This window comes from Erpetoichthys calabaricus, chromosome 13 (assembly GCF_900747795.2).
Source record: "Erpetoichthys calabaricus chromosome 13, fErpCal1.3, whole genome shotgun sequence".
Taxonomy (NCBI): domain Eukaryota; kingdom Metazoa; phylum Chordata; class Cladistia; order Polypteriformes; family Polypteridae; genus Erpetoichthys; species Erpetoichthys calabaricus.
The window spans coordinates 92494755-92510857 of record NC_041406.2 but is presented as its reverse complement, the minus strand read 5'-3'; the positions used below and the strand labels follow the sequence as shown (position 1 = coordinate 92510857).

General features: G+C 42.1%; 1 protein-coding gene across 2 annotated transcripts in view; it reads left to right on the top strand.

The window, feature by feature from the left end:
* LOC114663495 (pleckstrin homology domain-containing family G member 4B-like) overlaps positions 1–16103 on the top strand; it is a 173558-nt gene that overhangs the window by 107835 nt on the left and 49620 nt on the right. For both annotated transcript variants that reach the window (XM_051935729.1, XM_028817258.2), the window contains exons 7-8: positions 2763–2849; positions 9185–9301. In XM_051935729.1, coding sequence (XP_051791689.1) covers positions 2763–2849; positions 9185–9301 — 204 coding nt within the window. The remainder of the gene's footprint in view (positions 1–2762; positions 2850–9184; positions 9302–16103) is intronic.

Sequence of the window (16103 nt, the reverse complement as noted above, 5' to 3'; positions counted from 1 at the left end):
GTCTGCATTAATTGAAATCTTTGGTCAAAATGCAATCAGGCAAGTCATTTTGACTTTTCCAGTCCCTTGCTGCTGTCTGTCACAGTGAGCTCAGCGTCTAAGGAGACCCCAGACCTGTCCCTGTTTCGTTTTGTAGATGATTGCCGTAGTCATCCTCTCCTCTACAGTGTTTGCTCAAGGGCTAGGAAGCGTGCTTCCTCCTCCTGCGTTACACTGCTGTAGGCCTTCCTAATCGTTGGAAAGTTTCTGCCCGAGTGACAGGAAATGTCAGACTTCTGCAGCTGAATGAGACCCTCTGCTTTGTTTCATTCCGTCGCTATTATTAGTGCTGAGTGAGAGTGACACACAGTACATCCAGAAAGTCTGCAGACTCCTTCACTCTTTTCATATTTTGTTATGTTGCAGCCTTGTGTTAAAATCTTTTCTATTCATTATTACCAAGTGCAAGTCACACTTGTATAAGCTTCTACATCTTTTGTGGAATTCACACCAACTCCTGTGGCTGTGGTTGAGTGTGAGCACAGAGAAGGGCTCCACACACACACATACACACGCACATGCACACACACACACACACTCGCGTGCACACACACATGTCTTTCGTTTATAGATGTCTAATACTCTAGACAAGGCTCCAAAGACAATGTCCCAGTTCATTATCAGCCACATTTTCATATTTTCCCACACAAACACATCAACCCCACCCATCTTATAAAAGCCACGCCCCTCCCATTCTCTCCACCCTCCAATCACAATCATCTTGATTACTGCTTATTGACCCCATTTTATAAGTAAAACTAAACTATTAAGTCAGAACACAAACATCAAGTTATTGTCAGGATATTTACAAAGTGTGTCTTTCACACAGTACATAACTTGAAACTGCAAGATTTTTAGTAAACTTAAAGAAATGATAGATAGATAGATAGATAGATAGATAGATAGATAGATAGATAGATAGATAGATAGATAGATAGATAGATAGATAGATAGATAGATAGATATGAAAGGCACTATGTGATAGATAGATAGATAGATAGATAGATAGATAGATAGATAGATAGATAGATAGATAGATAGATAGATAGATAGATAGATAGATAGATAGATATGAAAGGCACTATGATGATAGATAGATAGATAGATAGATAGATAGATAGATAGATAGATAGATAGATAGATAGATAGATAGATAGATAGATAGATAGATAGATAGATAGATTATGAAAGGCACTATATGATAGATAGATAGATAGATAGATAGATAGATAGATAGATAGATAGATAGATAGATAGATAGATAGATAGATAGATAGATAGATAGATAGATAGATAGATAGATTATGAAAGGCACTATATGATAGATAGATAGATAGATAGATAGATAGATAGATAGATAGATAGATAGATAGATAGATAGATAGATAGATAGATAGATAGATAGATAGATAGATAGATAGATAGATAGATAAGCAGCCCGGACACACACAGACGGACACCATATTCAAGTCCACCACACGTTTATTTACACTATAATACAGTCCAATAAAGTGCACAACCCAGTCCTTCTCGCACCAAACTCCCCCAAAGTCCAGGCCTCTTTCTCTCTCTGTCTGCTCTTCAGGCCGCCTCCTCTCTCCTGCCTTGAAACCTTGTCCACTCCTCACCCGACTCCAGTCCTCCTCTGCAGGGAGGCGGCCCCTTTTATAATTACCCGGATGGGCTCCAGGTGATTCCCGACACTCCCCCGTGTGGCGGAAGTGCCGGCTATACTCCCGGAAGCCCTCCGGGTGTTCCCTGTCTTCTTTCCCCCAGCACTTCCTGGTGTGGCGGAAGTGTTGGGGTTCCGGGTCCTTCAGGCATGGGGGCGCCCCCTGGCGGAGACCACGGGCCCCTACAGGGTTGGTCTTCCAAGCCCTGCACCCGTGGCCCTCAAAGGAACCAGGGCGGTCGCCCCCTCATAGTCTGGAGGAGGCATGAGCCCTCCTCCTGCCTTCCTGGGCGTCCCAGCTGGTTACCTCCCCCAGCCACATGCCACAATAGATAGATAGATAGTGAAAGGCACTTTATTAAAGATAGAAATTTGTCACAAAGAGAAATTTAGCCTTTACAGAAGCTTAATAAATATAGAACTGTAACAAGCAACAACCCCATCAAACATACACAAGAATTTCATAAAAGAATAAAAATAAAAAAGGAGATAATCAATCACAAGATCCTGAATATACTCTTCTCAGTTTGTCTATATGCCTCAAATCACACAGTTCTGCAGTTTCCGGGGTGTCTTTTTTTTCACATTATAAGATAAGAAAGGTCTATTTTCATTAACTAACTTCTTATTAAGTCAAGATATGAATAAAGTTGAAATAATTTTAACCCAAAGGAGCAGAGACTGAAACTAAAATTTAATAACAGAAGCGAGTTCGCTATGACACAACACCCCAACTTGGACATAAAATGACTGAAAGATCATACGGGAAGCCACAGAAAAAACTGAAAACCAAAGCAGATTGTGACAGCAGGCGTGACTCCTAATGACAGTGGATGTACAGATATTTTGTCTTTTCTCTTTCTTTCTCTCTCTCTCTGCTTCTCTACCTTATTCTCTCAACTGCTAATTCACTACAAAAACTGAAATGCTGAAGCTTCTTTTCACAGCACATTATGTAAAGCATATCTTTTCTTTTTTTGCAGAAATGGCAAGATGTTCATGAGAAAGCCTGTTCTTTGGATCATTAATATTTTCAAACCTTTGTCCACAGATTATTTTTCCAAACAGCATTCACTCCGTTTTGATGCTGGTGGACAAAGAATCTCCATTTAAATGTGAAAGAGACACAGCAATTCAGGTAAATAACAGTTTCATTTACTTTTAATGAGTAAACTTCTGTTAAGGTGTATTGGATGATCAGTGCAGTGGATGGTCACGTTTATGGCCAGAGACAGAATCTTTTTTATTATTATTATTATTATTATTATTATTATTATTATTATTATTATTAGCTCTCAAAATAAATGCATTGTAAAAGAATGAGTCTCAACACAATAGAAAGGTTTGGCACAGCCACCCGTATATTGTCCCTGGCTGCAAAAAAGGCTTTTGAAATAAGCACTGATGTGCATGGGTTGAGTTCTAGACTGAACTCATTTAGTGGTGGAAAAGATGGCAGCTTTAAAGGGTGGTACCGGAAGTGATGTCATTTGAGCAGGGAAACCTGAAGTGATGTCTTTCTTGGTGCCAGAACCGGAAGTGACATTGTTGTCACATCAGGTAGGTCTTCCCGTATTTGGCCTGCAGATACAACAGAAGATGGTTTAGCGCACCCCACCACCCCGTGGCCTGGTGGATAATTACCTCCACTTGTTCCACTCAGCTTCCTCCTAATCGCACATGTGTGTGACGGCATGTACTGTATACATGTTAGTCAGTCATTTTCAAACCAGCTTAGCCCTGAAGAGTCTTCGCAGGGAGTGCCAGAGCCTATCTCAGCTAGCACAGGGCACAAGGCTGGAACAAACCCTGGACAGAGTGCCAGTCCATTACAGGGCAAACGAACACATACACACACACACACACACACACACACACACGTTAGGACCAGTTTATCATCACCAGTTCAGCTTACCTGCACGACTTTGGATTGTGGGAGGAAACGGGAGCACCAGGAGGAAACCCTCACACAGACACGGGGAGAACAGGTAAACTCCATGCAGGGAGGCCTGGTCACCTTACTGCAAGGCAGCAGCTCTACCCCTGCATCACCATGCTTCCCCATTTATATACATGACAATACTAAAACAACAAGGACTCCTACAATGAAAAAGAGTACAAAACAAGCAATTCAGGTACACACCGTATCAAGGATCACGTTACAATATGGAAAAACATAGCTGAATGAAAAATGCAGTCAATGCAACGTTTCAAAAGACTGAGCCGAAATGAATTAAATTACAAAACCCCACCCTTACCCAATCTGGAGAGCTATTTGGAAAAAAAAGGCCAATTATAAAATAATTCTTCAGATAAATTAAAACACCAGAGGGAAAACAGAAACAAAGGCAGGAGTCTGGCAGACTCCCTGTAGAAGAAACGTTAATAAGATTTGGTCTTGCCAAACTTTGAATAAGGCTCTACCCTGTTTAAAAAAAAAACATGCTTCTTTCATTTAAGGAAAGTCAGTTGGTGGTGTAGGATATCAGCTGGAGACCAATGTTACTCTGAGTAGTGGCGTTTAAGGGTTAGGAGTGACTCCCGTACGGCTCAGTACTGTAAGACGGGTAAAGCTAATTGCATTCCTGAAATACACTCCTGAAACACATGACCTAATGAGGCTGGCTTTTATGCTTATACAGTCCATCAATCAGATTTGGAAGTGTCATTTGTAATGGAACCGGGGATTTCAGCAAGCCCCAAACTTCCAACACGATGACAAAGAAAGTCCCGGGTTCAAATAAAGAGTGGTTTATTAACCAAACCACCTCAAAAGTAGCACAAAGCACAGGTTCAAGTAATGTCAACCTCTCACAATCTCCTCACAATTTAATTCTCATCTCCTCTCACCACTGCACTGCCCTCCTGCTGTCGAGTGTCAGGGGTGTCAAACTCTAGTCCTGGTGGGCCGCAGTGGCTGCAGGTTTTCATTCTAACCCTTTTCCTGATCAGTTTTCGCTGCTAATTAACTCCTTTTCCCTTCATTTTAGTCGCCCTGTTTTTAAGGGTTCAGTCCTCTGAATTGACAGCCAAACAGAAATTAGACGTGAAACGAGCCAACAGACGACCAGATAAACTGGGGATTCAAACTCCAACCAATTTCACTCCAAGGAGAAGCCGATTCTTGCTGTTAATTAACCCCGTTGTTTAATCCCATGGCTCGTTGCTGCTTTTCTTCTGCCACAGCAGACATTTCCAAAACTGCTGATTTTCTATTTTTTCTAAGAACACCCTCAAAATGTTTTAGTGAGCTGAGAGATCAATCTTACTGAGACTTTCATCCGTCCATCCATTATCCAACCCGCTATATCCTATCTACAAGGTCATGGGGGTCTGCTGGGGCCAAGCCCAGCCAACAGAGGGCGCAAGGCAGGAAACAAACCCCAGGCAGGGTGCCAGCCCACCGCAGGGCACAAACACACCAAGCACACACTAGGGACAATTTAGGATCGGCAATGCACCTAACCTGCATGTCTTTGGACTGTGGGAGGAAACCCACGCAGACACGGGGAGAACACGCAAACTTCACGCAGGGAGGACCCAGGAAGCGAACCCAGGTCTCCTAACTGCAAAGCAGCAGCGCAGCAACTGTGCCACCGTGCCACCCTGAGACTTTCACATTTCTTTATTTTCAAATATTGTGTGATGGGAACAGGTTAGCTGGTCACCTGTTTGCTCATTTTGTGTCTCATTATTGTTTGGCTGCTAATTAAGGAAAAAGAAACAACTAAGGGGCCTGAGTCAAGTTAATTAATATTAAGGCAAAAGAAGTTAATTAGCAGCAAAAACTGGTCACTAATTAAGAAGATGGTTAGAATGAAAACCTGCAGCACTGCGGCCAACCAGGACTGGAGTTTGACACCCATGCTCTACGTCCTCCCAGCTCCGACTCCCCTGGATAAGGGAGTGCAGTGTCTCAAGAGAGTACTTCCAGTGCCAGGCCCACTGCCCGATGGAAGTACTTCTGGTTAATACAGAAGTCCCATAGATTGGGGAGCACATCTCCCGACAGCTCCTCCTTGCAGTACCCATGGTCTCCAGCAGGGCTGTGTTGCTGGACTACATCTCCCAGCATTCCCTGCTGGTTCCCAAATTGAGGGCTGCTGCTATCTCGTGGGGCACTTTCAGGTTGTTTGAGAAGCAGGGCAGTCCTCCCTCAACAGCTCCTTCTAATGGCACCCAGAGATGTGGCCCTTTGTGTTTGGAGGTCCCCTGTCTTGCGGGGGCTTCAGGGGTGTCTGCTGCACCTACTGTTTACTGGGCATGGCAGATGATACTATACGTGATGATTTCTGATTTCTTTTTTTACAAGACCTGCTGTAGTTAGTGGTCTTTCCCTTAACATGATTATGTAGAACAGGACTTCACATCTGATGGCTCTATGACAGGGGAGGACAATGTCAGTCCTGGAGGGTCACAGTGGCAGCAGGTTTTTGTTCCAACTCAGTTTCTTAATAAGACGTCAGTTATTAAGTGGTCTTGGTTGTTAGGCTTCCCTTAATTGCTTATTTCAGTTTTAATCAGCTGCATTCTGTGATTTTAATGGCTCCTTATTAGCACTAAGATGTAAATGACAAAGGAGCCAGCAGTTCTCTGTCTAACTTGTTCCCACATCTCTCTGGATTCATCATGCACTATTTGGTTTAATAAAACACTTAAGAGAAAAATATGACAGACTGAAAATCATCCATTTTAGACTTCAAATCATTTGGGTGATATCCTTGGAAAGGAAAAAAATCAATGATATACAGTGCATCCGGAAAGTATTCCCAGCGCATCACTTTTTCCACATTTTATTATGTTACAGCCTTATTCCAAAATGGATTAAATTCATTTTTTTCCTCAGAATTCTACACACAACACCCCATAATGACAATGTGAAAAAAGTTTACTTGAGGTTTTTGCAAATTTATTAAAAATAAAAAAATTGAGAAATCACATGTACATAAGTATTCACAGCCTTTGCCGTGAAGCTCAAAATTGAGCTCAGGTGCATCCTGTTTCCCCTGATCATCCTTGAGATGTTTCTGCAGCTTCATTGGAGTCCACCTGTGGTAAATTCAGTTGACTGGACATGATTTGGAAAGGTATACACCTGTCTATATGAGGTCCCACAGTTGACAGTTCATGTCAGAGCACAAACCAAGCATGAGGTCAAAGGAATTGTCTCAAGGCACAAATCTGGGGAAGGTTACAGAAAAATTTCTGCTGCTTCGAAGGTCCCAATGAGCACAGTGGCCTCCATCATCCGTAAGTGGAAGAAGTTCGAAACCACCAGGACTCTTCCTAGAGCTGGCCGGCCATCTAAACTGAGCGATCGGGGGAGAAGGACCTTAGTCAGGGAGGTGACCAAGAACCCAATGGTCACTCTGTCAGAGCTCCAGAGGTCCTCTGTGGAGAGAGGAGAACCTTCCAGAAGGACAACCATCTCTGCAGCAATCCACCAATCAGGCCTGTATGGTAGAGTGGCCAGACAGAAGCCACTCCTTAGTAAAAGGCACATGGCAGCCCACCTGGAGTTTGCCAAAAGGCACCTGAAGGACTCTCAGACCATGAGAAAGAAAATTCTCTGGTCTGATGAGACAAAGATTGAACTCTTTGGTGTGAATGCCAGGTGTCACATTTTGGGAAAATCTGGCACCATCCCTACAGTGAAGCATGGTGGTGGCAGCATCATGCTGTGGGGATGTTTTTCAACGGCAGGGACTGGGAGACTAGTCAGGATAAAGGGAAAGATGACTGCAGCAATGTACAGAGACATCCTGGATGAAAACCTGCTCCAGAGCGCTCTTGACCTCAGACTGGGGCGACGGTTCATCTTTCAGCAGGACAACGACCCTAAGCACACAGCCAAGATATCAAAGGAGTGGCTTCAGGACAACTCTGTGAATCTCCTTGAGTGGCCCAGCCAGAGCCCAGACTTGAATCCGATTGAACATCTCTGGAGAGATCTTAAAATGGCTGTGCACCGACGCTTCCCATCCAACCTGATGGAGCTTGAGAGGTGCTGCAAAGAGGAATGGGCGAAACTGGCCAAGGATAGGTGTGCCAAGCTTGTGGCATCATATTCAAAAAGACTTGAGGCTGGAATTCCTGCCAAAGGTGCATCAACAAAGTATTGAGCAAAGGCTGTGAATACTTATGTACATGGGATTTCTCAGTTTTTTTATTTTTAATAAATTTGCAAAAACCTCAAGTAAACTTTTTTCGCGTTGTCATTATGGGGTGTTGTGTGAAGAATTCTGAGGAAAAAATGAATTTAATCCATTTTGGAGTAAGGCTGTAACATAACAAAATGTGGAAAAAGTGATGTGCTGTGATGCACTGTAAGAACCTAACATTTCAGACTAACAGTCTGAGATTGGCAAGGATTGGTTTCTAATTAAGCAGTTGGGTTGGGGAACGAAAACCTGTAGCTACTGCGGCCCTCCAGGACCGACGTTGCCCACCCCTGCTCTGTGATTTTCACAGATCTTGGTTCTTCATTTCTGCTTGAATTGCTGTTCATCAGCAGTGGTAGTGAAGAGCTGCACTCCTTGGGTGCTGCATGTAGTGACCACCAGGGGGGTGTTGCAGCTCCCCCTGCTGGACACAATAGTAGGACACAAGTTGCCTTGTGCTTTAAAGGTTTAATTCTTTTTCATACCTCATACACGGGGCTTCAAAACACACAAGCTAAACACTCAGTAACTCTCCTGTCTCTCCTCCGTTCTTCCAGGCAAGCTTCATCTTCCTCCTCCCGACTCTGCCTCCCTGTACTGAAGCAGACGGCTCCTTTTATACAAAACCCGGGAGTACTTCGAGTGTAGCAGGGGAGTATTTCCAGATGTGTTTGAAACCCCACAAAGGAGGGATCCCCAATCCACTTAGCGTCCCCCTGACTGCCCCAACGGAACCCAAATAATTGCAATTCCCAATATTCCCTATAGGTATCCATAGCAGTACCATAACCCAGGGGGGCTGCCACCTAGTGTGTTGGGGAAAGGCAATGACCTGACTACCTTGTCATCCCCTGTCACACTGGCATCCCGGCCAGGTAAAGATCCTGGTACAGCTCTGGCTGAGATGCCAGTCCCTGCGTGACGTCTCTGACAAGGTTTATGTGGCAGGTGGATGCCATCCCCTCACACGTTAGCTATACTCGCTTCTATACTTGGAACTGCAGTGAGATTATAAAGTTAATTATGTGATGGCATCACTAATGTCGGTGTCAGAGGCCATCAAATGCTCCTGGATATTGGACAAGTTCCTTTAGCCTGGAAGACTCACCACTCCATTCTGTGACATCCTGGAATGACTGATGAGAGTTGATGATGGTGGTGTAGCTCAGCTCACTGCACTGATTGTGTCCTGGTGGGCATACAGAGGCCAACGCTGACTGCTTTTAATGACTTTTATTCCTGAGACATGTTCTTTTTTTTATTATGGGCAGATTTCTGACCACCATTTTATTTATTTTTTTGTAATTATCAGTATGAGGTCTTGATGTCCCTGAAAGCCCTGCACAAGCACGTCGACCTGAGTCAGCTGACGCAAGCCTTTGAAGGGTCTTTCCCTTATGACCATAATCAGTGGATACAGTTCAGGAAGGTAAGGAAATGCAAGTTAAGCTCCTCTGCCTTTTACTTCAAAGCTTTTTGTATTTGTCGGGATTACAGACGGTTTGCCTTTTTCTTAAAGCTGTGTCAGCATCACTGTGGATGAGCAGCCCTTCATTTTGACATTCTCTCCTATGTCTGCATGATGAATACGCTCTCCTCCTAAGAATAATTTTATTGATCTGTTCTTACATACAGTCATATGAAAAAGTTTGGGAACCCCTCTTAATTTTTTGGATTTTTGTTTCTCATTGGCTGAGCATTCAAAGTAGCAACTTCCTTTTAATATCTGACATGCCTTATGGAAACAGCAGTATTTCAGCAGTGACATTAAGTTTATTAGATTAACAGAAAATATGCATCATAACAAAATTAGACAGGTGCATAAATGTGGGCACCCCAACAGAGATATGACATCAATACTTAGCTGACCCTCCTTTTGGCCTCTAGACGCTGTTCTCCTATAGCCTTTGATGAGTGTCTGGATTCTGGATGGAGGTATTGTTGACTATTCTTCATACAAAATCTCTCCAGTTCAGTTCAATTTGATGGCTGTCGAGCATGGACAGCCTGCTTCAAATCATCCCATAGATTTTCGATGACATTCAAGTCAGGGAACTGTGGCGGCCATTCCAGAACATTGTACTTCTCCCTCTGCATGAATGCCTTTGTAGATTTCGAGCTGTGTTTTGGGTCATTGTCTTGTTGGAACATCCAACCCCTGCGTAACTTTAACTTTGTGACTGATGCTTGAACATTATCCTGAAGAATTTGTTGATATTGGGTTGAATTCATCCAACCCTTGTCTTTAACAAGAGCCCCAGTCCCTAAAGTAGCCACACAGGCCCACAGCATGATGGAACCTCCACCAAATGTGACAGTAGGTAGCAGGTGTTTATCTTGGAATGCGGTGTTCTTCTTCCGCCATGCAAGGCACTTTTTGTTATGACCAAATAACTCAATTTTTGTCTCATCAGTCCAAAGCACTCTGTTCCAAAATGAATCTGGCTTGTCTAAATGAGCATTTGCATACAACAAGCGACTCTGTTTGTGGCGTCAGTGCAGAAAGGGCTTCTTTCTCATCACCCTGCCATACAGATGCTCTGAATTGTAGAACGATGTACAGATACACCATCTGCAGCAAGATGTTCTTGCAGGTCTTTGGAGGTGATCTGTGGGTTGTCTGTCAGCATTCTCACAATCCTGCTCATATGCCGCTCCTGTATTTTTCTTGGCCTGTGTGAATAAGGCGCTATATAAGCGTCTGATCCGGCACAGATTCACACTGAGGCACATATAATTTGTACACAAATCTTTTTATTTTCTCTTCAGCCGTGGGGCACGTCTTCCCCGTGTCCCACAGGCCCAACACAGTCCCACAAGCACTTAACACAATCAACACAAATAAATCTTTTTCTTCATCTGTGGGGCACGTCTTCCCCGTGAACCCCACAGGTACAACACAGTCCCAAAGTACCTCTTTATAATGACAGCAATCCTTCCGTTGGCACCACCACTCCTCTCACGTCGTCCTCTTCCTCCCGATTCTAGCCCCGAGTGGTGGTTGTTGGCTTCTTTTATGGCCCTCCCGGGAATGCTCCTGTTGCTTGCTCACCTGTTCCCAATTGCACTCCCGTGTGGGCCCAATGATTATACCAGCTGGGCTTAACTATCTCCGCCTCGCCCCCTGGCGGCCATCCCAGGTCCCCACAGGGTTGGGAAGAACTCCATCTCCCATGAAACCCTGTGGGAAACTGAGGCATCATCAACCAGGGAGGCTGCCACCAAGCGTCCCGGGGGAGGTATTGAGGAGTTTATGGCTGCTCCCCCAGAATATAAGTAGAAGGGTCGTCCTCCACACCTGCCAGACCTGCTGGGTTTAACAGCAACTGTGCCTGTGGCCTTCCATTTCCTGATTGCATTCCTTACAGTTGAAACTGACAGTTTAAACCTCTGAGATAGCTTTTTGTAGCCTTCCCCTAAACCAGGAGACTCAACAATCTTTGTTTTCAGATCTTTTGAGAGTTGCTTTGAGGATCCCATGCTGTCACTCTTCAGAGGAGAGTCAAAGGGAAGCACAACTTGTGATTGACCACCTTAAATACTTTTATATCTCATGATGGACACACCGGTCTATGAAGTTCAAGGCTTAATGAGCTCATCCAACCAATTTGGTGTTCCAAGTAATCAGCATTGAGCAGTGACAGGCATTCAAATCAGCAAAATGACAAGGGGACCCACATTTGTGCACAGCCAGTTTTTCACATTTGATTTAATTTCATACAACTAAATACTGCTTCACTAAAAATCTTTGTTCAGAAAACACCCCAGTGCTCAGATGTTCCTAGGAAATGAAAGACATACCACTGGTATCTTTTTTGTTGAAAGGAGAGTCAATTATTATGCAGGCTGAGAGTTGTTCCCAAAATTTTTCATATGACTGTACTTATAATTAATTCTTTATTTAGTTCTTGCATTGTAATGTAAAAGGTAGGCAAGGTGGACAAGCAGAAGTAGCCATTCCTGTCACTTTGCCGTGATGCTCCATTTGCTGAACATGCTGTACATTGATGGGCTCTGTTTAAGACATTGGCAGCATTTCATCAATTCGCTCTTCCACTGATGCTTTAAGCCCAGACACCTGATCCTGATACATAAAGTGCTTTGTGATGAATACTTAATATGCAAGGCACTATACACTCAAAGAACAAAATAACATTAATACTGAGTAGGGCCTCCTTTACCTTTGAAAACATCCGCAGTTGTTTATGGCACGGAGTCCACAAAGTCCATGTCGACATGATCGCACCAGGAAGTTTCTGCAGATTTGTCACCTACACATTCATTCTGTTCTTCCACATCCCAAAGGTGTGCCACTGGATTCAATCGAAATGTCGGGACCAAAATGTATTCAAAGCCTATTAAAGGAAAGTCTGCAATGTGCACTATAATTACATCTGAATTGTTTGATTTGTAATTTTAAATTGCGGAGCAGAGGGTGAAATCAAGGAAAAAAAAAATGTGTCTTTGTGCCAAACCTTATGGAGGGCGCTGTGAGTGCTTCTCAAATAGATGGATGAAATGCAATCCCTCTTCTTAAAGCCGACCACACGTTAAGGCTGCTGAACAGAGTGATGTCGCCATCTAGTGGTGCTTTTCAGATACTGCACTTTCCATTTTTGACTTTCTCGTATACGAAGTATTGTAATCGTCCAAAGATTCGATGTCGAGATTTTGATGAATCACGACGTTTTAGACCTCTCTGACTCCGAAAATACCATTTTTGGAATAATGTCTGTGTGTGTAAACACGATAACTTGAGTACGCTTTCACTTAGGTCAACCAAATTTTGCATACAAGTATTAGGTACAAAACGTAGATTTCTATCAACTTCTGAGCTATTTCCGCTAAATAGGTTTGGTGGCAAGTGGGCGACAGTCAACTTGTCGAAAAGACAAGTCGGCGAGGAAACAACATGGCGACATCCTTTACCAGTTAGGTTCAAAGAGATTTTTAAATTATATTTAAATGACAACGTGATTTAAAATGTTGAAAATAAATTTATATAAGTGACGAACGAACTTTATTCTGCAGATGGAACAAACTCTATCTTACATTATCTTCTGCAACCAAAATTGCTAATCCTTTATATAAATTGTCCATCCATCCATTCATTATCCAAGCCGCTCTATCCTAACTACAGGGTCACGGGGTTCTGCTGGAGCCAATCCCAGCCAACACAGGGCGCAGGCAGGAAACAAACCCCAGGCAGGCAGGGCGCCAGCCCACCGCAGTTATATAAATTGTATTGATTGTAATCGTATGATAAAGTTATTTAGAATACAAAAGGTGACCTGCGAGTACGGCTTAAGGAATATCTTTACTCTTAACGTATTGGGACTCTCATAAAGCAGGTGATTATGTGGATTTTCCGGTGCCCTACGTTGTCATTTAAATGTCATTAAAAAATCTCTTTGATCCTAACTACTACCTAACTGATTAAGGATGTCGCCGAGTTGTCTTTCGCTGAGATGTCTGTCGCCCAGTTGCCCCTGAACGCTTTTATTAATGCAGCTGCAGAGTCCGATTTATTCAACTTTACTTTTCTAATAATTGTTCAATATATTATTAATTTGATTTGATTTGTTGGTGGTGGTTCTTTAATGTACGTAATATAAATATTTAATCATTGTCTTGCGGGCGGTTTACTCCTCAAATACCCGTCCCCATACCTGAGTAAATGAGAAAGTCGAGGGGAGACAACTCCCGAATTTTTTCTTCCAAATGATCTCAATCAGGTGGCAGTGAAGGCAGATTCTCACTTGTTCTGAAGATGTCTTTAAAACATGTCATCTAATTCTGTGGCTCGTTTCCATTCTTATTTTGCCATTTCACACACTAATATTTCAGATTTGGACGTTAGTAAGAACCAGACCAGATTTGTAATTCTCAGTCTGTGTCTTCATTCCAGATATTTGGTAAAGCGCATACCTTACCTTAGACACATACTGAGCATTTCCAAATGCAATGAAGGTTGCTGGTTTGCTTTTAGATTACTTTTTAAATTAGCAGCTAATAAAGGAACGAGAAGCAAATAAAAGAGTAAGCGGAGTTGTGCCACCCTAAAAGAAGACAGCATTCGAAATCTTAGCAATGTTCATTTCAGTAGCTGACCTTCATCTATCTTTAAAGGCGTAACTCTGCTTTGTCATTTTCTTTGTAATTCACGTTTTTCTGAAGCGTTTGCTCTCTTCATTAATAATGACAAGCAGAGCAACCAGCAGTGCTAAAGATGAGCGGCTATTTAAGGGTTAATGACGTGTGTGCTTTATAAGTAGATAATGGAACTTTCTAGAGGGAACACGATATCAAAAAGGCCAAATGAATGAAATTCTTACCCATCTAAAACACAGAAATGCTCAATTCTTTCAATAACCTGCACAGTTTCTACAACTCCCTTCACAATTTGTTAGGCTTGACTGGTCAATGAGCGTATTTACTTTTATTGCTTTATAATCACTTTTCAAAGTTTGCTAATTTAATATGTCTCCTGCTTTCTGAGACTTTTTCACGTAAAAAAGGCAAAAGTTTCGAAGTAAAGCTGTTACACTCACTACACTCATGGAGACACAGACTGTGAATATATTGTATGCTGATTAGCACATGCAAGTAAGAATTTCACCATACTCTGCACTTGGGTCCCAATCCAGGTGGCTTAGTATGTGGTGAGTGCGCCAACACGCTATCAGCGCATGCTCCCAACTGTACACCTGACAATAATGATCCTATATTCCACCATGATAAAGGAATTAATATGTGTGTCTGTGAATAAGTGTCCATTCAGTTGCTATGCCTTTCCTTCCAACAGATGGTGCATCAAAACTATTTGTAGTAATAAAATATATTACATTTGTCATTCCAGCAGATGGTGCATCACATACATTAACAATGCTTTTACAAATCCCATATCAAAAGTCATATAATAGATATGTATGCATTGTATTTCTCATTCCAACAGATGGTGCATCACAAGCATTAACACTGCTTTTACAAATTCCATGCCAAAGTGCATATAACAGAGGCATATGGATTGCATTTGTCATTCCAGCAGATGGTGCATCACATACATTAACAATGCTTTTACAAATCCCATATCAAAAGCCATATAATAGATATGTATGCATTGTATTTCTCATTCCAACAGATGGTGCATCACAAGCATTAACACTGCTTTTACAAATTCCATGCCAAAGTGCATATAACAGAGGCATATGGATTGCATTTGTAATTCCAATAGATGGTGTATCACATACATTAACAATGCTTTTACAAATCCCATATCAAAAGCCATATAATAGATATGTATGCATTGTATTTCTCATTCCAACAGATGGTGCATCACAAGCATTAACACTGCTTTTACAAATTCCATGCCAAAGTGCATATAACAGAGATATATGCATTGTGTTTGTTATTCCAACAGATGGTGCATCACAAATATTTGTACTAATAAAATGCTTTACATTTGTCATCCCAACAGACGGCACATCTCAAAAATTAACAGTGCTCTTACCAATCCTATACCAAATGGCATATAACAGAGATATATGCATTGTGTTTGTTATTCCAACAGATAGAACACCAAAAACAGTTGTAGTAATAAAATGTTTTGCATTTGCTATTCCAACAGATGGTGCATCACAGACAGTAATACTGCTTTTACAACTCCAATATCAAATGGCGTTTGTCATAATAAAATGCATTGCATTTGTCATTTCAATACATGCTGCATTACAAACATTAACACTGCTTTTTCAAATCCCATACCTAATGGCATGTAGCAGAGACATATTCATTGCATTTATCAGCCCAGCAGATGGTGCATCACAAACATTTATACTAATACATTGCATTTTTCATTCCAACAGATGTCATATTAGAAACATGAAAACTGCTTTTACGAATCCCAAACCAAATTATATATAACAGAGATGTTTGTATTACATTTTTATCCTAACAGATGCATAACAAACATTTGTAATAATAAAATGCATTGCATTTGTCATTCCAATTTGTTCAGTTAACCATTAATTGCACAATCTCCTTGGATTATCTTGTTGGCAATAAGGACCCATATCACACACATTAATATTGTATAACAGAGATATATACATTGCACTTGTCATTCCAACAGATGGCACCTCACAAATGTTTGTAGTAATGGGATGAATACCTGCAGCCACAGGGAACCCCCAGTGCCCTCAGGTCATGATATACTGACTTCTTTCATCCTT